Genomic DNA, 27,790 nt, shown 5'->3' with positions numbered 1-27,790 from the left:
AACTTTTAAAATACACAGGTTCAACTTCCAATAGTTCTTAAACAGAAATCCATAAAAAGAATCCAGTTTTAGTTAAAAGGAAATATTGCTAACAAAAAGGCATATCATGCGTTAATTTCTTTTTATTTAATTAAAGAGAATGACTTCTATACTTGTCATTAAGGCTTTGTTGTCATCTCTCCCTGACTATAAAGAGGACGAGAAACAGGTAAATACATAAAGACAGAATTAAAATAAAAGTGGTACAATGAGTATATCTGTAAGTCAAAGGGATTCCTTTATAAATGTCCAACCAAATCAAGTAACTATTACTGCCCTACCTCCAACAACAAAAAAGGGAATACTATTTTAAGTTAACCAACTATAGACGGACCACTTTGGTTTCTCAAATTATCACCAAGAAAAATCACTGGTGACTTTTAACCTTTACACTCTGAATAATTTTTCTGAACTATTTTTAATACTTTCAGTTTGGATACAATGCACATACAAGAATCAGAATATTTAAAAATAAAACTTTAACATAAGTACTTTGTATGAATTAATTCAAAATAATAATGAACTTTAAAATTCATACATACGTGCATGCACACGCGCGCACACACACACACACACACACAAATCTGCTTCTTAAATAACCTACTATGGATTTACTGTCTCACAGCCTATGACTCACACAGTTCTTCACCTATTTAATATTTTAAGGAGGGGCAAAGCATTAGGTCAATACTCTATCATATAAAGTATATAAGCTGTCTTTAAAACTGCTCTTAGAAAAAAATCTTCGAAGGGTCAGTCTTAGTCCTAATAGCCCCAAAATTTCATAAAGCGATGTGCATCCACAGTTAGTAGGTATTACATTTTTACAGACCTCAATCACATCTTCCTTTCTGGACCCACATGTCTAGCAGGTTCAGAAAGGACCTGAAATAAGACCAAACGAGAAAAGAGAAAATCCAAGAGAAACAAGGCCATAGAAATACAACTTAAAAGTTTCTATTAAAGCTTACCTCTTTAGGACACTGATTTTTGCAACAACTAAGGAGATTCTTTTCATCTATATCAGCAGTGGTTATTTTTCTAAAAATAAAAGAGGAAATTTTGATGCCATTCAAACCGAAGTCCATTTTATAACACAATTTCTCTAAAAGTAATTCACAATTTCAAACATATCCATAAAATTACCCTACTTCATTTTTTTCTTGAAAACTATTTTGTGTACCATCTGTAATAATTATCTCAAATTACTTACCTGGTCTGATAACTGAAAACTTCCAGCGCTTTATCTATTACCAATAAATCAAATGCCAAAAAGTCAATCGCTGCAAAAAGGGAGTATAAAACACATACAAAATATGATCTCTTTAATAGTTCCTGCTATTATCTTTCCCTGTTGATAGATCAACCATTATATTATCATATAATTATCATTTTCCTAATACTTCCATGAACAGTTAAAAACTGATGGCTCAATATATTACTTTAAAATTGATCCTGAGGGGCGCCTGGGTGGCGCAGTCGGTTAAGCGTCCGACTTCAGCCAGGTCACGATCTCGCGGTCCGGGAGTTCGAGCCCCGCGTCAGGCTCTGGGCTGATGGCTCAGAGCCTGGAGCCTGTTTCCGATTCTGTGTCTCCCTCTCTCTCTGCCCCTCCCCCGTTCATGCTCTGTCTCTCTCTGTCCCAAAAATAAATAAACGTTGAAAAAAAAAATTTAAAATTGATCCTGAGAAAATGCTCACTCAGATTTCTTTTTTTTAAGTTTTTATTTAAATTCCAATTAGTTAACACAAATTGTAATTTAGTTTCAAGTGTACAATACAGTAATTCAATACCTCCATACAATACCCAGAGCTCTCATCACAAGTGCACCCCTTAACCCCCATCACCTATTTAACCCATTCCCCCATCCACGTCCCCTCTAGCAACCATCAGTTTGTTCTCTGTAGTTGAGTCTGTTTCTTGATTTGCCTCCCTGTCTCTCTCTTTTTCCCCCCCTTTGCTTGTTTTTTCTTAAAGAGAAAAAAAAAAAAAACCTACTTCAAATTGAAGAATTTAGTAAGCTTGTTTTAGGAAATCTTTTTAAGTTGTTTTGGTAACTTATTTATTAATATTAGAAATTCATTCATTTTAGATTCAATCATTTTAGAGCAGTCTGTGTGCTTTTATATTTGACTTGGTGGGTAATTCAGGAAAAGTCATGAGCACCAGGGAATAACTGGTGCTTTAACTACTTTCTAATCTAGTTGAATACAACCACAACAGACATCGCATGAGTCAGTTAACTAGTGATACTCTTAAAATCCCTACCATATGAATCTTATTTTCTCTTCCCATTACCTTTCTTCTCCTTTTTATTGTTTCTTTCTTTTCCTTCTTTTCCTATTTCCTTTTAGTATACATAATTGCCAAAATATACCATAAATTTAGCCTAATGTCAAAACTATTATCTTAAATATGTGTTATCAAATTAGTATAAATGTACTCTAAGGTAACATATGCAATTTTCTTAGCAAAAATTCACTTAATAATATCACTTAATAATTTCTGGCTCTCCCAGAAGTTGTACGTTTTCATCCTTACAAGTATGGTGCTCACCTCTGAACTTAAGAATTAATATCATTTTGTTCCTATCATTTTACAGTCAGTAATAAACTAATTTTTCATCTCTCTCTCAAAAATGAATACACATTAAAAAAAAATTTTTTTTAAAGCTGCTTCGGATTCTGTGTCTCCCTCTCTCTGTCCCTCCCCCACTTGCACTATCTCGCTCTCTCAAAAATAAATAAACATTAAAAACAAACAGAGGGAGGTGCTGGGTGGCTCAGTTGGTTAAGCGGCCGACTTCGGCTCAGGTCATGATCTCACATCTCTTGGGTTCAAACCGTGCATAGGGCTCCGTGTTGACAGCTCAGAGCCTGGAGCCTGCTTCGGATTCTGTGTCTCCCTCTCTCCATCCCTCCCCCACTCGCACTGTCTCTCTCTCTTTCTCTCAAAAATAAACAAACATTAAAAAAATTTATAATTAGTAATAAACTGATTTTTCAACACCTGTCAATCTTTTATCTTTTGAATTCTAACAGGTATGTAGTTGTATCTCATTGTGATTTTAAGTTTTTATTTAAATTCCAATTGGTGTAAGGAAATGCAACAGATTTCTGTACATTGATTTTTGTATCCTATAACTTTACTGAATTTGTGTATCAGTTCTAGCAGTTTTTTTTGGTGGACTCTTTCAGGTTTTCTATATATAGTTATCATGCCATAGTGAAAGTTTTACTTCTTCCTTGCTGGTTTGAATGACTTTTATTTCTTTTTCTTGTCTGATTGTGTGGCTAGGACTTCCATTACTATGTTAAATAACAGTGGTGAGAGTGGACATCCCTGCCTTGTTCCTGACCATAAAGGAAAAAGCTCTGTTTTTCCCCCTTGAGGATGATATTAGCTATGGGGTTGTTATATATAGCCTTTGCCATTTTGAGGTGTGTTCCCTCTAAATCTGCTTTGTTGGGGTTTTTATCATAAACAGATATTATACTTTGTAAAATGCTTTTTCTGTATCTATTGAAAGGATCATATGGTTCATATCCTTTCTTTTATTAATGTGGTGTATCACGTTGATTGATTTGTGAATACTGAACCACACCTGCAACTCAGGAATAAATCCCACTTGATGGTGGTGAATAACTTTTTTAATACATTGTTGGATTTCATTTGCTAGTATTTTATTGAGAATTTCTGCATCTATGTTCATCAGGGATATTGGCCTGTAGTTCTTTCTTAGTGGTAGCTTGTTTTGGTACCAAGGTAATGCTAGCCCCATAGAATGAAATTGGAAGTTTACCTTCCTTTTCTATTTTTTTGAATTATTTGAGAACAGTTATTAACTCTTCTCTAAATGTTTGGTAGAATCTGGTCATGGACTTTTGTTTGTTGGGAGTTGGACTACTGATTCAATTTCTTTGCTGGTTACCAGTGTGTTCAAGTTTTTTATTTCTTCCTGTTTCAGTTTTGGTCATTTACATGTTTCTAGGAATTTACCCATTTCTTCTAGGTTGTCAAATTTGTTGGCATACAGGGGCACCTGGATGGCTCAGTTGGTTAAGCATCTGGCTCTTGGTTTTAGCTCAGGTCATGATCTCACAGTTCATGAGTCTGAGCCCTGCACTGGGCTTCACACTGACAGTGTGGAGCCTGCTTGGAGTTTTCTCTCCATCTCTCTCTGCCCCTTCCCCTCCCCCCACTTCAAAATAAATAAACTTTAAAAAATTTGTTGGCATACAATTTTTCATAACTTTCTCTTATAATTTTTTGTATTCCTGTGGTGTTGGTTGCTATTTATCTTCTCATTTGTGATTTTATTTATTGGAGTCCTTTGTCTTTTCTTTTTGATAAGTCTGGCTTGAGGTTTATCACATTTTATTAATTTTTTTTTCAAAGGATCAGTTCCTGGTTTCACTGATCTGTTCTATTTTTCTAGTTTCTATAACATTTATTTCTGCTCTAATTTTTATTACTTCCTTCCTTCTGCTGGCTTTGGGTTTTGTTTGATATTCATTTTCTAGCTCCTTTAGTATAAGATTAGGTTGTTTGATATTTTTCTTGCTTCCTGAGGTAGGCCTATGTTGCTATATACTTCTTATGACCACTTTTGCTGCATCCCAAAGGTTTTGGACCACTGTGTTTTCATTTTCATTTATTTCCATGTAATTTTTTATTTCTTCTCTGATTTCCTGGTTGAGCTGTTCAATGTTTAGTAGCATGTTGTTTAAACTCCATATATTTGTGGTCTTTCCAATTTTTTTCTTGTAGTTGGACTTCTAGTTTCATAGTGTTGTAGTCAGAAAAGGTACATGGTGAGGCTTTAATCTTTTGGCATTTGTTGAGGCCTCTTCTGTGAACTACTGTGTGATCTATTCTGGAGAATGTTCCATGTACACTTGAAAAGAATGTATATTCTGCTGAAAATCATACACTTTAAATATACATTCAAGGAAAGGGAAAAGGAACTCCAGATAACTGTAGTAATGGAAGCCAACTCAATCCAAATATATCTATCTACATATCCTCCCCACAAAATCATTCAGCTCATTAATGATAAAATCACTCAAATCCCATGACCTGCATATAACCAGAAGATACAAATTTCTACAAATTTCAAATTACAGGCAAGTAGAAAAATAAATACCAATTCATAGCGAAGCTATTTCTCAAGCTCCCACAGCATATCATTTCAGAGAACTAGTAGGGTTCTGGAAAAACTGAGCAGAAAAGAAAAGAGGGCAACTGAGCTAACATCACACCAGAAAGAGAAAGTCCACCCTAAATGTGAAAAAGTACTGGTAGATATGAACACTAACTAAAAGGAAGAAACTTTAAAAAGTACACAAGAATCAAGGAGTCAATCTTGGAAAGGCAACCACTCTGGACAAGAAGGTAAAAAGGCAAAGTCACACTTTGGAGACTACATAACAAAGGGAAAAAGAAGTAAGAAAAGGAAATTTACACCCTATAAGACCAAAGAAAATCTCCTTTCTTTAGTATCACTAATTACTAAAGCAAAATTGCCCTCTTCACTCTACAAACAAAACTCTAAAGCTAAAAATTATAATAGTTCATTCTTAAAAGTTCAACAAAATAATTTTAATATATAAAAAGAATAAAATTTGGGGCGCTGGGTGGCACAGTCGGTTAAGCGTCCGACTTCAGCCAGGTCACGATCTCGCGGTCCGTGAGCTCGAGCCCTGCGTCGGGCTCTGGGCTGATGGCTCGGAGCCTGGAGCCTGTTTCCGATTCTGTGTCTCCCTCTCTCTCTGCCCCACCCCCGTTCATGCTCTGTCTCTCTCTGTCCCAAAAATAAATAAAAACGTTGAAAAAAAAAAAAATTTAAAAAGAATAAAATTTAACTTTTCCAATTTAAAAAAACGGTAGTCTATAGTATAAATGACAAAAGCAAATTTAAGATACTACTAACAGGCATTTTTCAAAAAGTATTTATGTTAAAAAAATGAGAAACAAAGTCATATCCCCAACTTTAACTTGAGTCAAATACACTTACACACAGCCCACTTTACAAACTTGGGTGAAACAGAGCTGAACAAGTTAGATAAACTATGTTAGATTGTGATTAAATAGGAAAAAAAATGGTAATTTTTCCCCTCCACATAATTGATAAGCAAAAATATACATATTATTAAGTGTGCATTTTTTTAAGTAAAGGAAATATAGAAGTCATAGCCTAGTATGGCATATGCCATAACAGCTACACTTGTAATAAACAAAAGTCTAGAATTTAAATTTTTTTTTTTTAATGTTTATTTATTTTTGAGACAGAGAGAGACAGAGCATGAACAGGGGAGGGTCGGAGAGAGAGGGAGACACAGAATCTGAAACAGGCTCCGGGCTCTGAGCTGTCAGCACAGAGCCTGATGTGGGGCTCGAACCCACGGACCGCGAGATCGTGACCTGGGCTGAAGTCGGACAGCTGACCTGGGCTGAACCGACTGAGCCACCCAGGCGCCCCACAGAATTTAAAAATTATGCCTTAGTAACTATGTGCACATCAAGTTTTGATCCAACAAAATTCTAGTTTGACACAGTTGCTTGACAATCCACTACAGGAATATTTCTATTTTTTTTTAAGCAGTGATTGATGGAACTTTTTCCCTTAAAAACTCTTACACAGAATTCCCAAATGGAAAAAGCAGAATTGCCCTTGAAACCAGGACTAAGTATCTAGAAGGTGAGGGATTCTACATGTCTTTCTTCAGGTCTCTACTGGAAAGTCTAGGCTTCTAGTGTCTATGGGCAACAGTGAATAATGTTTCCTAAAGAATACTTTATAGGGTTCTGAATTACAAAGAGATACTGGTTAAAATAATTATAGTAAATACTTCTTCAGTCCACTTACCTACATTCCACATAAAGGCTTGTGATCTTGCAGTGACATTTTATTCTAAGCATCTGAACACAAGGAGGACATTCTCCAGGGTGACATGGCAAAACACATGGATGGGGACAACCCAGAGGCCGTGATTTAGAGCACCCTTCTTCACACTGAAGGCATTCTGGGCCAGCCTGATGGGTAGTAAGGAAATAAATCATCTAAGTACAGAAGTTGAACATTTCTATATATTAAAACTACAAAATTCACATATCCCATTAAAAAAAAAAGCACTTTTGCAGCTCTTGAGAATATAGTTAATAAAACGCTGCATGCTTTCACTCTTTAAAATTATTCAAAATGAAAAAATATATATTAAAAATGAAGAATAGGAAAATTATCAATATCACCACTATTCACAAACTGTTATGTCTACAAACTTCATTAAATCAAACTGTGTCATCTGAAATTGTACTTGATTACATGAAGTATTCCTACTAAAAATTTAAATTACTTCCTAAAGAATAGTTTGTAGCAGAAAAAAAATAAAGAGTAAAACATTATCAATTCATTTCCACCCAACAAGCACAATCACCATCAAACTAAAGAAATCAACACCCTGTTAATACATAAATAACAATTCCCAAAGCATTCAGTGTTCTGAAGTTACTGATCTCATCTAGCCAAAATGAAACATGTATAGAGGGGAAAAAGAATGACCAGAAGTTTATGTTTTAATGCACTTCAGTGAACCAAGATTACATTACATTTTCAAGTAAATGTACTTCAGAGCATCTGGGTGGCTCAGTTGGTTAAGCTTAAGGGTAGAATTCTTGGTTTCTCCTCAGGTAATGATCTTACAGTTCTGAGATCAAGCCACCCATCAGGCTCTGTGCTGACGGTATGAAGCATGCTTGGTGTTCTCTCTCTCCCTCTCTCTCTGCACTTCCCCAACTCACACATACACACACGTGTGATCTCCCTCTCAAAATAAACAAACTTGAAAAAAAATATGAAAAAAATAAATGTACTTGAATGTAACTCAAGAAGGCACCTCTCTCCTCTAGTAATTTAATAATTTAACTATATCAACAAAAGAAGGTTAAAAATTGTTATTACAAGATAGTATTTATTTTCATACGTCATACACGAAATAAAATAAGAGAGCTATAGACATGGGTAGTGTCTTAAAGTTTAAAAACGTTTTATCATTCCTAAGTAAAGCTATGATTACAAATGAGTTATTATGTCAATAAAAACCCAAGCTACTTTTAACATACATGATTAAAAAGAAAAAGTATCTCGTGGGAGGGGGGAGGGGCTAAGTGGGTAAGGGGCATTAAGGAATCTACCCCTTAAATCATTGTTGCACTATATGCTAACTAACTTGGGTGTAAATTAAAAAAAAAGAAAAGAAAAAAAAAAGAAAAAGTGTCTCAATTATGAAACATTCTTCTATAAATAATTTCTATTTTTTAATTTAAAAATTATATTAATTTATTCACACTTAATTCAGCGTTATGTGCCAGGAATCATTCACACACTGGGAATATGCAAAATGGGAGAGATCCCTGACCTAAGAAACTTAAATTTAAATGGGGGAGATAAAGAACATAACAGAATGTCTTCATAAATATTCTGAAAAAAGATAAAGCAAGATAAGAGAGGGTAATAGGAGCAACATGAAGAAATTCCTGTTCATATTTGAACAGGAATTAAGTTAAATAAGGGAGAAAGCCACAAGAATATAGAGTTCCAGAGGGGAAAAAAAACTAAGTGCAAAAGCTCTGACAGAAGAACAAACGTGGAATATTCAAATAGCAAGAACAAAAGTAGAAGGGAACAAGTGAGCGACGAATGAAAAGGTAGGAAATGTCATCAGAAGTTAGATCAGTATAAAGCCTTATTGGGCTATCATAAGGCCATCTGCATTTTATCCTGGGAGTAACTGAAAGCTACTGATGGGTTTTAAGCAGGGAGATGACACATGACTTATTTTGTTTTCTTACATTTTTAAAAGATGAATTTGGCTAATGCAGTAAGACAAACGTGGGAGTGGACAGCCTGGCTAGGAAAATACTACAGAAATCTAGGGAAGAGGTGATGGTGGCTTGAATGAGAAGGTTAGTGTCAGAGGTTATAAGAAATAGATTCAGGGATCTACTTTGAAGATAATAAACCTAACAAGATTTGTTGTGAGACAAGGAAAGGAAGATAAGAAAGAAATCAAGCAATGTTCCTGTCTTTGATCTGCAGAATGGTGTAAAACTGATAAAACAACTTTCTGAAATGGGAAAGACTGGAAAAAGAGAAGCAGTGAATCTCAAAATATGCAAACATAACCAAAGATGACACAAATAGTCTATCTCATTTGTTTCTTCCTGGCTATGTGGTACATGTGTAATAATCTTTCATTTAAATAAATAGAAGACCATACTGGGCTGGAAGTTAATATCAGGTACTATCAGGGATACTACCTTCTTATTACTACTCTCTTGGTTATATGATCATGAACAAGTCACTTGAAAACCTTAAGTTTCCCTATCTGCAAAAGAAGAATTATACAGATGGTATGGGGCTCCTTTGTTCCAGTTACGAAAAAAAAAAAAAAAAAATCACTGAATCTATACTTGCTAAGCTATCTTCCTGGATCACTTCCAATATCAAGTTCTATCTTCCAGAAGAATCTACCTTAATTCAGAAATACAGCAAGACTGGCTGTCAAATATCTTACACAGTTCTTATTTTAAAAAGGGGAGACACTGAGGCGCCTGGGTGGTTCAGTCGGTTAAGCATCCGAGTTTGGCTCAGGTCATGATCTCATGGTTCACAGGTTCATGCACCGCGTCAGGCTCTGTACTGACAGCTCAGAGCCTGGAGCCTGCTTCAGATTCTGTGTCTCCCTCTCTCTCTGCCCCTCTCCTGCTCACGCTCTGTCTCTGTCTCAAAAATAAACATTAAAAAAAATTTTTTTTTTTAAAGGGAGACAGGAATTTTAACCAAGGGAGCAATATTGGGATAATCTACAATAATTCCCCAATTAGTCATACCATCTTTTTTAAATGAGTTTTTCCTGATTCATCTGATGTCTAGAAATCCCAGAAGGATAGCAATCCTAATTATAAGCAAGGAGAAGATGAGAAGGCAGAATAAACAAGTGCGTTATTATTACAAATTGGAAAATGAATCTTGATAAGTAAAATTTTTCTTTCCCGTTTTATTATAATATATTTGACATTTCATAAATTTAAGGTGTTCAACATTTATATACTATGATTATCATCGTAGCAAAAATTAGAACCTCTATCACATTACAGAATTATCCTTTGTTTTTAATGGCTGAAATAATTAAGTTCCAATCTCTTACAAAGTCTGATGATTATAACAAAATTCTTTTTTTTTTTTTAAATTTTTTTTTTTTTAACGTTTATTTATTTTTGAGACTGGGAGAGACAGAGCATGAATGGGGGAGGGTCAGAGAGAGAGAGAGACACAGAATCTGAAACAGGCTCCAGGCTCTGAGCTATTAGCACAGAGCCCGACGTGGGGCTCAAACTCACGGACCGCGAGATCATGACCTGAGCCGAAGTTGGCCGCTTAACCAACTGAGCCACCCAGGCGCCCCCAAAATTCTTTTTTTTTAAATCAATGAAACATGACACATCATACACACTTGCTTGTAGCAGTGATTTTCAAACACTTCTGTGCATGATCAATCACTTGGCAATAGTTAAATGCTGAGGTACGACCTGAGATTCTGTGTTTCCAACAAGATTACAGGTGATGCCAATGCTGCGTGGCAAGGGTCTACCATATACATAAGCGTATACGAAATGTGTGTGTCTATGTGTGATTATGTACCGATGTATTTTTTCTTTTTCATTTAATTTTGGTACAGCTTTTCCCCAAAGATTATCCTCATTATTTCTTCCTCTTCTTCTTTTCTTTTTTTTTTTTTTTGTATTTTTGAGGTTTTATTTTTTATGTTAATACATCAAAATCACTATGGAAAGTACTCTTAGAGAGTATGTTCCCTTCAAGTAGAAGAAACGGAAATACTTATTATTTCTTCTTTCAGTCACTCTAAAAATTATTTGTGCCCAGGTTTGCTTGGGAAATACACTCACTTCAATTGCCATCAATCTCACACCTTTCCCCAATTAACCACAGTTCCACTCACTGCAGCCAGTGAATTAGACAATAGAGATATATCTGTTGCTAATTGTAGCAATCAGAGCCATAGCGTATAAGAACAGCTTTGACTAGACTGAGAGATCTACAGAGATAAGAAACAAAAGACTTTTGATTCCAGTCAATAAACGCTTTTTAAATACGCAATATTTAATATTTATTAATTTAATATTTTTAGTATGTTGTAAGCTCTGTGCTACAACTCAAGGTAGAAGCTGAATTAACAATTCCTGAGCCATTTGGGTCAAGACAGACATACAAGGAGATCATCTCCAGTGGGTCTCAACTGAGATGTTACAGTAAGGAATTTTAAAGAGTCATGATATATTTCATGTTTAATATATAAATTAGAATGATTGCAAAGTTATCCCCTAAATAATGTAATTTTCATTCACTTGCACTGTAGTAGCCTTCCTTGAGTGGGAGACAAAGGTGGACTTGTAGCTAAATTGAGATGAATTGCATGTAAGTTATAACCCATACTTTACCACAGCCATTGCCCATGAAGCAATGCTGGGATAATCCAAGATAATTCCCCAATTGGTGTCTTATCAGCTCTTAAAATGAGTTTTTCCAACTCATTTGATGTTCTGGAAATCTAGAAAAGATATAGCAGCTGTACTGTGACTAAAGTGATTTTGAAATATTTATGTGAGTATGATTTTATAATTCCACTCTCTTTTTCATTTTATCATGAGAAAGAACATTTTTATTAAGGATCAAAGCACGGATCAATGAAGAAATTATAGGCAATATATCTACATATATGTCTGCACATGAGCAAGAATGATACTATGGACATTTATATTATCAGGCTTTACAACCACTGAATCAAAGACAAAAAAAAAAGTAACAATGCAAGTGAATTTTTCAATAGCACACAATTCATATTAATAATTTAAACATTTGAAAATTTAATGTTATTTAATAAAATGATTCTTAAAATCTTTGGCTTACTTCTCATGACACACACTTGCTAATAATATTATGATTCCCTATAGAATGGAAGTCTTTGAAAAAACATTAAATATTTTAAAAATATATAATTTTTTATATAACAAAGTTTATTTTTTATTCACACATCATGTCAAATGTAGGCTGGCAGGGGACTCCGGCAAATCAATGATTCTGGGATACAGGATGATGAGGAGTTTGCTAGCTTTTAACTGTATCACAAGAGACATACAACCTCCTCCATCATGGAAACAGAGAAAGAATGGTTAATGATAAATTAAGATTTCTCTAACTATTCCTGAAGTTGAATAACATTTCTGCCTATGTTTTATTGGCCAGAACCTTGCATATGGCCTAGGAAATTCAGAGCAGGAGACTGACTATCTGTATTCTGTTTCAACAGGAATCTGGTATATTTTATTGCTATTTTAAATGATTTTGCTGGGTTTTGTTAGTTTTATTTGTTGATGAATTTAAACATTTAAAAATAAAATTTAATAGGGGCGTATGAGTGGCTCAATCAGTTGAGTGTCCTACTCTTGATTTTAGCTTAGATCATGATCCCAGGGTCGTGGCATGAAGGCCTGCATCAGGCTTCATGCTGAGCATGGAGCCTGCTTAAGATTCTCTCTCTCTCCCTCTGTCCTTCTCCCTGGCTCATACTCTCCCACTCTAAATATATATACTTATATATATATTTATGTTTTATGTTGTTTATATATTATATACAAAAAATTTAGTATCATTTAAAATTTTATTGGCTATATTTATTTTTCCTTGTAAAATGGCAATTTTTAGAGATCTTTTGATGGTTGACTTACATGATTTGTAAAATGCTTTTAGTGAATTTCACACACACATACCCTACATCTGTGATGCTATTTACTTTATTGCCAACAAAAGATTTGAAATTTATTAAAATTGTGGACATTGTCTATCATACATGTTAGGTTTAAAAAACAGCTAAGAAAAAGTGTTCCAGAATTAAACTCAGAGATATAAATGGACAGAAGTGGAAGTGATATTGCTATCTACTATCTAAATAGATACATAATTTCTGTACTTTTATCATAAAACGAAAGCCTATGTATTAACACAGGTACAGTATGTAAAGAGTACATTAAAAGGCATATCATGAGCTAGCACAAAGATACAGAGAAATGTACACCAAGCTGTTAAAGCTGCTTGTATTAAGAAAGGCAAGGAAGGAGAAGAGATGAGGGCAAGCAAAAGGAAAATAGTTATAACAAAATGGAAAAATATTTATGGCATAATTATCCAAAAGAATGTTTCAAGCATACTATAAGCACATATATATTCAACCTAAGGATATTACCTTGTTTTTGCCAATGAAGGCAACTATTTCAGTTACTTTGTGGCATTCTTTCATACATGTATGATTCTGACAATCTAAGGTTCGTCCACAGACCCTCTTACAAGAGTAGGGTCCTACAGTATGGCATGGTAGTGGACTCACCTTAAAAAAAAGGAAAAGAAAAGAAAAGAAAATATTAGCAACACACACACAAAACCTTCTGACCCATATGTCTGAAATGACTCTGTTATCATTTAAGAACAAGTTTCATAAAGGTCTAACACGTTTTCATTAATAATAGTTATTATCAAAATCAAAGTAACCTGTCAAAAAATCCAAAAAAACAAATGCCAAGAAGCAAAACATTCTATTCCTAAAAAGGGAAATTCAATATAATGATGACCACATAGACATAGGCTAATTCTCAAAAGCACTGTATATTTTAAAAATCAGCAAATAAACTCTTGTACTTTTTAGAGCACTAAAAAAAAAACACAAAAAACAATACTTTGACTTTGTCATTTCTAACAATCCCTATACAGTAGCATAGATTATAAGCTTTACTTAAAACTTGTACCTATAACTCACCTCATGCTTCCCAAGACATTCTCTGCAAGAAAAAAAATAAAATGAAAACATTATAAATTCTTCAAAAAGATTACCTAAAGCAAAGGTGCTAACGCCACTAGTTTTACTACATAAAAAAGCACATATGGAATAAGTGATTATAAAAAGATTGCAGGATACAAAATTAACATACAAAAGCCAACTGCTCCCCCATATACCAGAAATAAACAATTCGAATTTGAAATTAAAAACACACCACCATTTATATTAGCACAAAAAAATGAAATAGATACAAATCTAACAAAATATATACGTGATCTATATGAGCAAAACTACAAAACACTAATGAAAGAAATCAAAGACTATATAAAGATATTTCATGTTCATTGATAGAAGGGCACAATATTGTTAAAATGTTGATTCTTTCCCAACTTGATCTAGATTCAATATAATTCCCATCAAAATCCCAGCAAGTTATTAATAGTGGACACCAACAAACTGATTTTAAGGTCTATATAGAAAAACAAAAAAACCCAGGATAGTCAACACAGTATTGAAGAACAACACAGTACTAACACTACCCAACTTAAAGACACCCTATAAAGCTACCGTGATCAAGACAGTATGGTACTGGTAACAGTAAACAGACAAATAGATCAATGGAACAGAATACTGAGCCCAGAAACAGACCTACACAAATATTTACTCAATTGATTTCTGATAAAGGAAAAACGCAACTGAATAGAGAAGGGATAGTCTTTTCAACAAATGGTTGGTACTGGAATAAAGACATCTACATGGGGAAAAAAAAAAAAATCCAAACAGGCATTATACCTTTCACAACAGATAACTCAAAAAGGATCACAGACCTAAATGTGAAATGTGAAATTATCAACATAGGAGAAAATCTAGGTGACCTTGTGTGTGGGGATGACTTTTTAGGTACGACACCAAAGGCGTGATCTCCGAAGAAAAATAGTTAAGCTATACTTTATTAAACTAAAACATCTGCCCTGTGAAAAACACTTAAAAGAAAAGCCACAGACTTTGGGAAAAAACGTTATCTGGTAAAGGGTTTGTATCCAAAGTGTAAGACAAATTCTTAAAACTTAATAATAATAAAGCAAACAATCCAATTAAGAAAAATGGTCAAGATGTGAACAGAGAACAGACACCTCACCCTCCAAAGAAAACATACAGGTGGCAAACAAACCTATGAAAAGATGCTGAACATCATGTCATTACAAAACTGCCAATTAAAATGAGATGCCACTGCATACCTATTAGAATGACTAAAACCCAAAACACTGACAAGCAGACGTGGCAAGAATACAGGGCACCAGGAACTCTTGTTGCTGATAAGAATGCAAAATTGGTACAGTCACTTTGTCAGAGAGTTCGGCAGTGTCTTACAAAGCTAAGCTAGACTTACCATATGATCCAGCAAAACCTACACGTGAATGTTTAAGCAGCTTTCTTCGTAACTGCCAAAATTTGGAAGGAACCAAAATGTCCTTCAACAGGCGAATGGATAAACAAACTGTGGTACATTCATACAATGGAATATTATTCAGCAATAAAAAGAAATGAACTACCAAGACATAAAAAGACATAGAGAAAATTTAAATGCATAGAGAAGACTGTAAACCATCTGATTCCAACTATATAACATTCTGATAGGCAAAATGATAGAGACGTTAAAAAGATTAGTGGTCACCAGGGACTTCAGGAAGAAGGTGAGGGATAAACAAGAATAGTACACAATGTTTTTGGGGCAGTGGCTATAGTGTATGATATTGTAATTAGCGGATACACGAGATCAGGCATTTATCAAAACTCATAAAACCATCCAACACAAAATATAAACCCTAGTATAAACTATGAACTTTAGTTTATAATATTATCATTATTCAATATCAGTTCCTCAAATGTAAAAAAATATATATATATGCCACACTAAATGTTAACAAGAGAAACTGTGTCGCAGGACCATATGGGAATTCTTCACTTTCTGGGTAATTTTTCTGTAAACCTGAAAATCATCTAAAAAAAGATAAAGTCTATTTAAAAAAAACTAAAAAATAAACATTTCATTTCCCTTTCCAGGGACAGTTTCTAAACTGTCTTGTGATCCTGCTCTGGCCAATGAAATGTGAAAGGAGTTTTGCTATGGGGCTTCTGGAAAAGGCTTCTCACTCTTTAAAAATAGAAGATGATGGTAGAAGACATAAACAGTTTGTTTCTCTCTTTGGAAAGCTTCCTGTCTGGATGGGAAGTTTAACAGAAAGCCAAATAGCGTGAGAGCAAAGATGCTACACTGAGGATAAAACAGAAAGAATCCGGACCCCTGATGATGCAGAACTACATTAATCAGCTTAACCAACCACAGAGCTGCTCTACCTCCAGTCTAACTGCACAAGGCAAAACCGTTGTTATTATGTCATGCCAAAGGCACCATAATGATACAGCACGTATTTTATGTTCAGAATTCTTTTTTTTTTTTTTAATTTTTTTTTTCAACGTTTATTTATTTTTGGGACAGAGAGAGACAGAGCATGAACGGGGGAGGGGCAGAGAGAGAGGGAGACACAGAATCGGAAACAGGCTCCAGGCTCTGAGCCATCAGCCCAGAGCCCGACGCGGGGCTCGAACTCATGGACCGTGAGATCGTGACCTGGCTGAAGTCTGACGCTTAACCGACTGCACCACCCAGGCGCCCCAGAATTCTTTTACCACACAGCCAAATTATTAAAAGTCAGGTTATGTTTAAAAATGGTAGGCAAGGGACAAGAAGACATGAACATTTTACTCTAAGAAAAAATTATACTACCTCGGCGTTCATGTGACAATATTTTTAACATATACTTTATACTAATTTTATTACACCTGCCACTGAAAAATCATTATATCAGAATTAGAAAGACCTATACATGTTTGTCTCCTCTTTAAAACTGAGATAAGATTTACTCTTTTAAAAAAGTACAATTAAGGGGCTCCTGGGTGGCTCAGTCGGTTAAGCCTCTGACTTGGGCTCAGGTCATGATCTCACAGCTCGTGGAATCGAGTCCCGCATCTGGCTCTGTGTTGACAGCTCAGAGCCTGGGGCCTGCTTCATATTCTGCGTCTCCGTCTCTCTCTCTGCCCTTCCCCCTCTCATGCTCGCTCTCTCTCTCTCTCTCAAAAATAAACATTAAAAAAAAATTTTTTTAAAGCACAATTCAGTGGTTTTTAGTATATTCACGAGGTTGTGTAACCATCACCAGTATCAAGCATATTTTCACTACCAACAGAGAAACCTGTAACTCTTAGAAATCACTCCACAGCCCCTGGCAACCACTAATCTCCTTTCTGGTGCTATGCATATGCCTATTCTGGACATTTCACGTAAATGGAATCAAACATTATGTGGCCTTTTATGTCTGGCCTCTTCCACTTAGCATACTGTTTTCAAGGTTCATCCATGTTACAGCACGTATCAGTTAATTCATGCATTTTTATAGCTGAATGATATTCCATTGCATAGTTATACCACATTTTATGCACTCATCAGCTGACAGACGTTTGAGTTGTTTCCACTTTTTGGCTATTAATAATAATGCTATTATTGTAACACCCATGTACAAGTTTTTTATGAACACATATTTTCAATTCTCTTAGGTATATACCTAAAATTGGTAACTCCAAGTTTAGTTTCCTGAGAAACTACCAAACTGCTTTGCAAAGTAGTGGCACCACTTTACATTCCCATCAGCAATGTAAGAGGATTCCAACTATTCCATAGTTTCACCAACACTTATGTCTTCTTTATTTTAGTCATTCTAGTGGGTATAAATTGACATCTTAATGTGGTTTTGACTTGAATTTCCCTAATAATTACTTGAGCATCTTTTCACGTTTACTGGCCATGTGTAGATCTTCTCTAGAGAAATGTCTATTCAAAGATTTTGCCCATTTTTTAAAACAGATTGCCTTTTTGCTTCTCAGTTTAAGAATTCTTTACATATTCTGGGACACCTGGGTGGCTCAGTTGCTTAAGCATCTGACTCTTGGTTTCAGCTCAGGTCATGATCTCATGGTTCGTGAGTTCAAGCCCTGCTTGAAGGCTCTGCACAGAGCCTGCTTGGCATTCTTTCTTTCTGCCCCCTCCCCTGCTTGTGCTCTCTTTCTCAGAATAAGTAAATAAACTTGAAAACAAAAAAAAGAAATCTTTATATATTCTGGATAATACTCTTATAGAATATATGATCTACGAACATCTTCCCCCATTCTGTGGGTGACGTTTTCAATGTTTTTATTGTGTCCTTGAAGCACAATGTCTTAATAATGTCCTGACTTTATTTTTTCTTTTGTTGCTTACGCTTTAGGTGGCAGCAATATGTAACAAGCCACTGCCTAACCCAAGGACACAAGGAGTTACACCTGTTTTCTTCTAAGAGTTTAAAACCTCACTTTTAGATCTTTGACCCATTTTAAGATTTATATATGTTGTGCAGTAGAGTTCCAATTTCATTTTTTTTCCGTGTGAATATCTAGTTGTCTCAGCACCCACTATATTTTTTTGACACTCTTGTGAAAAATCAACTGACCATAAACATATGGGTTTCTTTCTGGACTCTCAATTCTATTCCATTGATCAATATGTCCGTCGTTACAATACCACAGATTCTTGATTGTTAAAGTTTCGTAATTTATTTTTTTTTAATTTTTTTTAAACGTTTATTCATTTTTGAGACAGAGAGAGACAGAGAATGAATGGGGGAAGGTCATAGAGAGAGGGAGACACAGAATCTGAAACAGGCTCCAGGCTCTGAGCTGTCAGCACATAGCCCAACGCGGGGCTCGAACTCACGGACCGTGAGATCATGACCTGAGCCGAAGTCGGACGCCCAACAGACTGAGCCACCCAGGCGCCCCTAAAGTTTTGTAATTTAAAATAAGGAAGTATGAGTTCTCTAAATCTGTTCTTCACTTTCAAGACTGTTCTGGCTATTCTGTGTCCTTATATTTCCATATGAATTTTGGAAAAAAGCCAGCTGTGATTTTGACAAGGAGTATGTTAAATTTGTAGATTACTTTGGGTAGTAGTGTCTTTAACAATATTGTCTTCCCACCCATAAAAGTGGGATATCTTGCCACTTACTAAATAATTATCTTAGTACCCTTGTCAAAAACTGGCCATTAAGTGTATGAATTTATTTCTAGACTCTCAATTCTATTCCCTTGATCTATATGTATGTATGCCAGTACCAGAGCCTTTGGTCTTCTTTAATTTCTTTCAACAATGTTTTGCAGTTTTCAGTACATAAAACCTTAGATTTCTTTCATTAAATTTGTTGAATAAACAAGTTGGTTTTCTAATTTTTTAATTTTTTAGAGAGTGGGGGAGAGGGGCAGAGGGAGAGAGGCAGATAATCTTAAACAGGCTCCACACTCAGCATGAAGTCTGATGTGAGGCTCAATCCCACGACCCTGGGATCATGACCTGAACTGAAATCAAGAGTCGGACATTCAACCGACTGAACCGCCCAAGTTGCTTTTTTAGGGCTACTGGAGGTAGAAATGTTTTCTTAATTTCATTTCAGATGGTTCATTGCTAGTGTATAGAATCGACTTTTGTATATCAATGTTGCTTATATGGCGTTACTAAACTCATTCAATATCTCTAATAACTTATGTAAAGATTCCTTAGGATTTTTCATATACAAGATCACATCATCTAACAATACAAATAGTATGAATACATCTTTTATTTCTTTTTCTAGTCTAATAGGTCTGGCTAGCACCTCTAATACAATGTAAACATAAATAGGAGCAAGAGCAGACATCCTAGTCTTGTTCCTGTTCTTAACAGGAAAGCTTTCAGTCTTTCACTACTAAGTATGATTAAGGGCTTTTCATACATGCCCTTTATCAGGTTGAGGGAGGTTGTTTATTCCAAGTTTGTTGAGTTTTTTTTATCAAGAAAGTGTGTAGAATTTTGTAAAATGTTTTTCTGAATCTATCAGTTGTCCTTTATTCTAGTGATAAAATATTACTTTGATATTTTGATTTTCATATGTTGAATCAACCTCGTATTTCTGGGATACATCCACTTGGTCATATGCATAATCCTGTTGCTGGGTTCAGTTTGTTAGTATTTTGTTGAGAATTTTTGTTATCTATATACAAAAGGGATATTGGTCTATAGTTTTCTTATGAGGTCCTTCTCTGCTTTTAGTATCAGGGAAATACCAGCTTCATTGAATGAATCAGGAAATGTCTCCCCACAGTGAAATATGGGTGTTAATTCTTTAAATGTTTGGTAGAATTTAGCAGTAAAGTCACCCATCCTCAGCTTCTCCTTATGGTAAGCTTTTGGTTACTACTTTAATCTCTTTACTAGGTATAGTTTTATTCAGATTTTCTACTTCTGAGTCAGCTTCAGTTGTTTTTGTGTTTCTAAGAATCTGTCTATCCCTCCATGTAAACTGTAACCAAAGGAGGGTATAAGTAGCTATACTAATATCAGAAAAAATAGACTTTAGAAAAAAATTGTTATTAGACACAATGAATAGATTTTGATAAGGACCTCCAAAAATTTTCTCTTCCACACTGACATTTTTGTAGATATCTTGAATTTCCTTATTTTACAAACAGAGAAGGGATATGACTTATTCATAGTAGTAGTTAGCGGGAAGCACAACACTGGGCTCAAAAGTTCTTACTCTAAACCACAATTTTAAATTTTTTTTTTCAACGTTTATTTATTTTTGGGACAGAGAGAGACAGAGCATGAACAGGGGAGGGGCAGAGAGAGAGGGAGACACAGAATCGGAAACAGGCTCCAGGCTCTGAGCCATCAGCCCAGAGCCTGATGCGGGGCTCGAACCCACGGACCGCGAGATCGTGACCTGGCTGAAGTCGGACGCTTAACCGACTGCGCCACCCAGGCGCCCCTCTAAACCACAATTTTAATATACATATCCAAAAAAAACTTCCAGCAGCACATTCAAGTGCAAAGGAAAGACTTTAAATTAATTTTTTAACCCTCTAGTAAACATGACTTAGTAATTCCAGGCAGTTTTTCTATTGTCATAAAATATTTAATCCAACCTAAGATTTCAAGCAAATTAATTGAATGAATGAAGATAGGCATATCTGTTAAATAATCCTCCTGTAAGATAAACTAAGGAATTCAAAGATAACTGACTACAATTATACAATTGTAGTGTTTATGAATCTTTCATTAATATCCAGACTAAAATCACTCTGTAGATATAGCTCCCAGCAACACTTTGCCTCCGAACCTGACTCCATAACCAATATACAAAAATATACATGCTACTTAAACAGAAAAGAAAGGTGTGGAGAGACAAAATGAGAGTGAGAGCTTTTAAAAATAAACAAGAAGCCCCTGTGGAAAAGGTTGATACATAAGACGTACCAATATTCAATTTGGAACCTTAATGGTGATTTTATGTTGCTTCCCAGAATTCTATGCTTCCTCTTCTTCTATATTCCATAACCTCTACTGAAAGTATGAACCATTCCAAGATTCTATTATTACCTTAGGTTTGGCTCCTTACAACTCAATCCAGGTCATTTTCCGGTCCCTCCAGAAAACTACCTACTTTCATTTTCAATGTTTCCTTCAATTACGTCTTACCTAAAACCTGGCTTTCCTCCATCCTAAAGGAACTCAAAGACTAGCATGGGAATCAGTCAGAAAAACTAACAGAGGATGATCTCTTGGATGAATTATTGTAATGATAAGAAGAGTTGCTATGGAAACTAATAAGGATATTAAACTCCAGCTGGGGGAAAGGCTGAAAAATTATATACATAGGAGAGGTTTTCAAGCAGTATGTAAAATATATTTATAAAGGAATAAGGCTGAAAAAGAGAGACTGGTTTATGGACTAGGCCTGAAAGAATGATAAACTCAACAAAGAAAAAGGGGAGTAGATGGCCTAAGACACACTTCAAATTAAAGTGTCAAAAGATTTTTTTTATTTAAAAAAATTTTTTCTTTATGTTTATTTTTGAGAGACTATGAGCAGAAGAAGAGCAGAGAGAGAGGGACAGAGACACAGAATCCGAAGCAGGCTCCAAGTTCTGAGCTGTCAGTGCAGAGCCTGACACAGGGTTCGAACTCACGGACCATGAAATCATAACCTGAGCCGAAGTCGGACGCTTGACCAATTGAGCCACCCAGGTGCCCCAGAAAGATTTTTTTTTTTAAGTTAAAATTCTAAAATATTGGAGTGCCTGGGTGGCTCAGTCAGTTAAGTGTCTGACTCATGTCTTGATCTCATGTCATGATCTCATGGTCCATGGGTTCGAGCCCTGCGTCAGATGCTATGCTAACAGCTCAGAGCCTGAAGCCTGCTTTGGATTCTGTGTCTCCCTCTCTCTCTGCCTCTCCCCTCCATGTTCTCTCTCTCTCTCTCTCTCTCAAAAATAAATAAATAAACATTTTAAAATTGTAAAATACTTACGTAGGAATAGGAACTTGACATGGAGGACAAGGTAACGCAGTCTGAATAAATGCTGGTTCAGAAGGCTGTTCCCAAGGGCCTGTAGGCTGGTGCTACAAGTAAAATACATTAACAATTTTAAGGCAGAGGAATTAAATCATAGGGCCATTGTAAGACTCGAATAGTTCCACATATCCTCTGCTCAAGCAGATTGAAATTTTTTCAAGTCATCAACAAATTGTGCTTAGTGAAATATTTTATTCCATCAGATTGTCATTATCAGATTGTTCCCCTCTACACACATTTGACAATAAAAATTGAGGCAGACCCCAGTTTTTAAATGGCAGAACAAAGGCAACATAGCCTCCTTCACTTCTCGTTAGCCAAAAGAAGAATGACAAACAGAACTGTAAAATCCAACTTCCACCAGTAGAATGTAATCTCCATTATTTTGTTCACTGTTGTCTCCCCAGCACCGCGAAGAATGCTTATCACACAGTACGGACTTAAAAAATATTCACTGAATAAGTGAATGAATCTTTGAGGAAACCAAAAAGATATCTTTAACCCTGAACCACAATATATGAAGGAAGACTGCCAAACTCTTGTGTATCATGATTACAACATGACTATCACACAGTATTAGCAAACATTTGTTTACTGTTTTCTCGCTTTTTCTATACTGTGAGCTTAAGACAAAAGATCAAGTCTTATTTATCTTGTACCCCAACTCCTATCACAGTGCTTAACACCCAGTAGGTACTTAATCATTGCTTGTTGAATGACTAAGTAAAATTAAGAAAATATGACCCACAGCAATGCACTACCTCTTAATAATATATTCCCTTACCCTGCCAGTTTGCTTTATTAATGCTTGATCATGACATGGAGCAGGACACAAGTGACCACATTTCTCCAAAACTTTTTGGCAAGGTTGATGACATGGAGGACAAGAGCCAAAGTGACAGCGATGTTTTTCTTGACTTGTATGATGGCAAGTTGGTGGTCGACTAAATCATAAAGTACAATTTTTTAAATTACTTTTGATCATTAAACAATTACATCTAAAGTGCAATTATCTATTTATCTTCTGACTCCATACAGAACAAGAATATTGTGAATATCAGTATTTTAGAACATTAAAGAAAAATTAAAGATACTAACAATATTAAAAGTCAGTATGAATTTAAATTCGTAAGATACCAGATGTAAGTTTGTGCAGAACTTCATACTAACCTGCACTGCTCTTTGCACTTGGGTGGTCTTGTGGTACGTTCCCGGCCACAGGGCACTGTCACCTTTGTACTACCACAATTGCACTTCACATCTACAGTTTCCGGGCAGGGATAACAACTACCTGAAAAAAAAGTCTGAAACTTAAAAAGGACTATGACTACTCAAATGCCCCTCAACAGTAGAATCAATGAGGTTAGCATTCACACAACTGGATGTTCTACAATGAGAATAAAGGAACTACATGAATGAACTTCACACACATAACATTGAGCAAAAGAGTCAGACACAAAGAGTATGTAGTATATGATTCCATTTACACAAAACAAACACAAAAAACTAATCTATACTGTTTGCAATCAGGATGATGGTTACAAAGGATACAAGGAGGGTTTTGGAAATATTGGTAATGTTCTGTTTAATCATCTTGAGCTCTGGTTACCTGGTTATGATCAGTTTGTAAAGGTTCATCAAGCTATACACTTAAGATTTGTATACTTTTTATATCTACACTGGTAATTCCATTAAAAAGTTTTAGGATTTTCTTTAAAAATTCCTAAAAGTTCTACTCTAAATAACAAATTTAACACTCTACTAATTTAATTGCCGCTGCACAAGCAAAATGGATCTAAGTCTTGGAAAATCTGAAGTTGCCAATAGTCTTTCTGGCTTATTTTCACACATACTGCTTATTCAAGTGTATTATTTTTAGATAAATTCCCCAGCAAGAGATAAATTTAGATAAACTTACTTAAATTTATTCAAGTATATTATTTTTAGATAAATTCCCCAATAAGAATAACATCTCTCTTCACGTTATTAACAAGAATACTCAATTTTCTATTACTTGTGCTTTGTGAAGGACTCATTCTCAACCCGTATTTTAGGTTATACCCTTATAACCCTTCTAATTCCAAATATTTCTTTTCTAAACATTTCAAAAAGAACGGTTATTTGGGTTTCAGCTTTCTACCTTCTTTTGTTGTATGTCGGTAAGGATACATAAAAACAAAATCAAAGAAACTCTTTTAAACAGGCTATAACATTCTCCCCACGGTTCCAACATCATCTTCTTCCCACTCGAGTGTTCTCAGTAACTAAGGCTCCTCACTAGAACTGAAATGGCAAGAAGGGAATAAGAGTCTTCAACTAAGGAGTGAGGATCATAAGAGACTGCCGCCTTTGTGTCAAGACCAAGCAAAATACTGAATAGCAGTTAACCTGATAACAGATAAATGATGAAAAGCATCCTGGATAAAGCCTCTTAAAACAGCTCTTAAAAGGAACAGAAGTTAAGAATTCTGGTTGAAATAATGAACACAGAATAAGGAAATGAGAGTAAAAAGTACAATAGGGAAAAATATAAATATATATGGATTATACAAATTACCAAATTTATATTTCAGTGTTTTGATAAGTGTAATCCATGAAGTATTTCCCTGATGGTAACACAAGCCAAGTTATCCTGATCCACATGATCAATTTTAATCTTTCCAAAAGAATGACTAGATGTCAAATGTTCTAAAAGTTAATAATGACCTTTAACTCTTCTCATTCAGCATATTATATCATTTTCTCCCTAACAATGATAATTTTCAATCACTTTCAGCAATTCAAAGAGAAAACTTATCAAACATAACACCTTTTTTGCCACGCTAACCTACAGCATCACTTTTCCTTTTATGAAAATTAAATCTTAAGAAAAATAAGCAATAATTTCTGTGAACAGTCTTCCTACTGATCAACAGAATTTGTTACAGATACCTGTACAACATGACAAATTAAAATAGCTTCAGAGAGATTTTTAAAATGAAAAAGCAGCATACAGAAGGTAACTACAGTGACCAGTGGGTCAACGGCCAAAATGCGTACTCATGAAGAATGTTCTGGAACCATAAACACAGATAACCTTGAACTTAAAGAAGTGTAAGTCAAATTTTCCTATGTTCACAGTGCAAACATCCAGTTAGCATCCTCTTCCTAAGAGTCACAGTATAACCTTGATTATGAAGGTATCTAGAATGATGAAAATGGGTATGGAATAATGGTTCTATATGTCTTCTATAACTGTAGATGGTGAAAGTTACACAATAGTATCTTCCACATACTTTCCATTAAAGTAATTTTTGTTAGGGTCTAATAAGCTTCTTTTTTAAATAAAAATAAATGCTCTGCCAAAAAAAAAAAAAAAAAAAAGAAGAAGAAGAACCTGGATCTGATCAAACCTCTACATCCCACTAATAATGTAATAATTTATAGGAAATACAGAAGAAAATGTCAAATAATACCACAGAGATGCAATCTGTAATATGTAGACTTTGTGACTAAATAAAGCAACCTAGTTTCTTAAATAAGTGACAAGGGGGAAAAAAAAAAAAGGAGATGGAGGAGGGAAAGTATAGATTCATAGACTTTAGAGACATCAACCAATTGCAATATGTCAATCTTATCAGGTTGTTGATTCTTACAAACTAAAGTAAAAAATGAAGACATTTATGAGACAAGATATCTAAACAGCTGATATTTGCTGATGTTACATATATTAACTATTTTCAGGTTAAGAATCCACATTTTAGGGGCACCTGGGTGGCGCAGTCGGTTAAGCGTCCGACTTCAGCCAGGTCACGATCTCGCGGTCCGTGAGTTTGAGCCCCGCGTCGGGCTCTGGGCTGATGGCTCAGAGCCTGGAGCCTGTTTCCGATTCTGTGTCTCCCTCTCTCTCTGCCCCTCCCCCATTCATGCTCTGTCTCTCTCTGTCCCAAAAATAAATAAACGTTGAAAAAAAAAAATTTAAAAAAAAATAAAAAATAAAAAAGAATCCACATTTTAGAAATGAATACTGAAGGATTTATGGGATTTGCGTCAAAATAAACAAGAGTGGGATATGTTTTCAACACTCCTCTACTAAATATGATGCTTGCTCTACCTTTTTTTTTTTTTTTTTTTTACAGATACTCTGTATCAGGCTAAGGATGTTCCCTTCTATTTCCAGTTAAGTTTCCATCAAATATGGATATTGAATTTCATCAACTGTTTTTTAGACATTTACTTAGTTTCATTTTTCCTTTAAACTACTAATGTGGTAAATCACATGATCAGATTTACTAAAGTTTAACCAATCATATACATTATTGGAATAAACCCAACTTGGTTATGAAAGATTAAGGTTTTAGACAGCTAATACTGTAATACTGGATAGCTGGATTTGACTAGCTGAAACTTTAATATTTTACAAATATTTATGAGTTACAGAGTTTATGAGTTAGATTGGCTGATAATTTTCTCTTAGTTTCCTTGTCAGATGATATAATGGGACATCTTCATTTTTTACATATACTCTCGAACAGTTTATAAAGAGATTGAATATATGTAGCTTAAATTTTGTTAATGTGTAAAAATCAACTAAGCCTGGTGTTTTCTTCGCAATTCTAAACTAGTGATCCAATTTCTTTAATGGTAATATAACTAGATAGGTTTTCTAATTGTAGTAAAGGCCAGCATTTTAGTAACGGTCAACAAGGTCCTATACATATTCTTTCTCCAGCACCCTTCATCCCACCATCTCTTTGACCTCATCTCCTACCCTTTGTCCCTTGAGCACTTACTACAGTCCTCTTTGCAATTCCTTCAAATGCTCCTGTCTCAAGGCCTTTGCAACTACTGCTTTCTTGCCCAAAACACTATTCCACCCTCTTTTTCACATGGCTTGTATCCCTTACTTCTTTTAGGATTCCTCTCAAATGTCACCTTTCTAGAGTCCTCCCCGATCACACTATATTTTCTTTCTATACTTGTCACTACCTGATATTCTTTATTTATTTATTTATTTATTTATTTATTTATTTATTTATTTATATTCTAACTGAGGGAAGTAAAAAAAAAAATATGTTCCATAAGAGCAGAAGGCACTTTGTCAATATCGTTCAATTATATATTCCCAGTGCCTGGTACTTAGTAGACACTCAAAAACACTTTTTTAATTGAATTAATGAGTAACATTAGAAAAGTTAATGAAATCTGGGGCACCTGAGTGGCTCAGTTGGTTAAGCATCCAACTTCATTCAGCTCAAGTCATGATCTTGCAGTCCATGTCAAGCTCTAACCTAACAGCTCAGAACCTGGAACCTGCTTTGTATTCTGTGTCTCCTTCTCTCTCTGCCCCTCCCCTGCTCATGCTCTGTCTGTCTCTCAAA

The 27,790-nt window shown here is 35.1% G+C and overlaps 1 protein-coding gene across 1 annotated transcript in view; it reads right to left on the bottom strand.

The window, feature by feature from the left end:
• The window catches only part of NFXL1 (nuclear transcription factor, X-box binding like 1), a 73,995-nt gene that overhangs the window by 15,066 nt on the left and 31,139 nt on the right, over positions 1–27,790 (bottom strand). Inside the window, exons 13-19 of the mRNA XM_030313914.1 lie at positions 23,601–23,721; positions 23,215–23,374; positions 22,386–22,477; positions 13,930–13,951; positions 13,363–13,503; positions 6,909–7,075; positions 1,011–1,080 (exon numbers count right to left, since the gene is read on the bottom strand). Coding sequence (XP_030169774.1) covers positions 1,011–1,080; positions 6,909–7,075; positions 13,363–13,503; positions 13,930–13,951; positions 22,386–22,477; positions 23,215–23,374; positions 23,601–23,721 — 773 coding nt within the window. The remainder of the gene's footprint in view (positions 1–1,010; positions 1,081–6,908; positions 7,076–13,362; positions 13,504–13,929; positions 13,952–22,385; positions 22,478–23,214; positions 23,375–23,600; positions 23,722–27,790) is intronic.

The sequence above is a fragment of the Lynx canadensis genome, chromosome B1 (genome assembly GCF_007474595.2).
Source record: "Lynx canadensis isolate LIC74 chromosome B1, mLynCan4.pri.v2, whole genome shotgun sequence".
Taxonomy (NCBI): domain Eukaryota; kingdom Metazoa; phylum Chordata; class Mammalia; order Carnivora; family Felidae; genus Lynx; species Lynx canadensis.
Note: the sequence above shows the minus strand (reverse complement) of the source record. Positions and strands in the feature narration are given on the sequence as shown.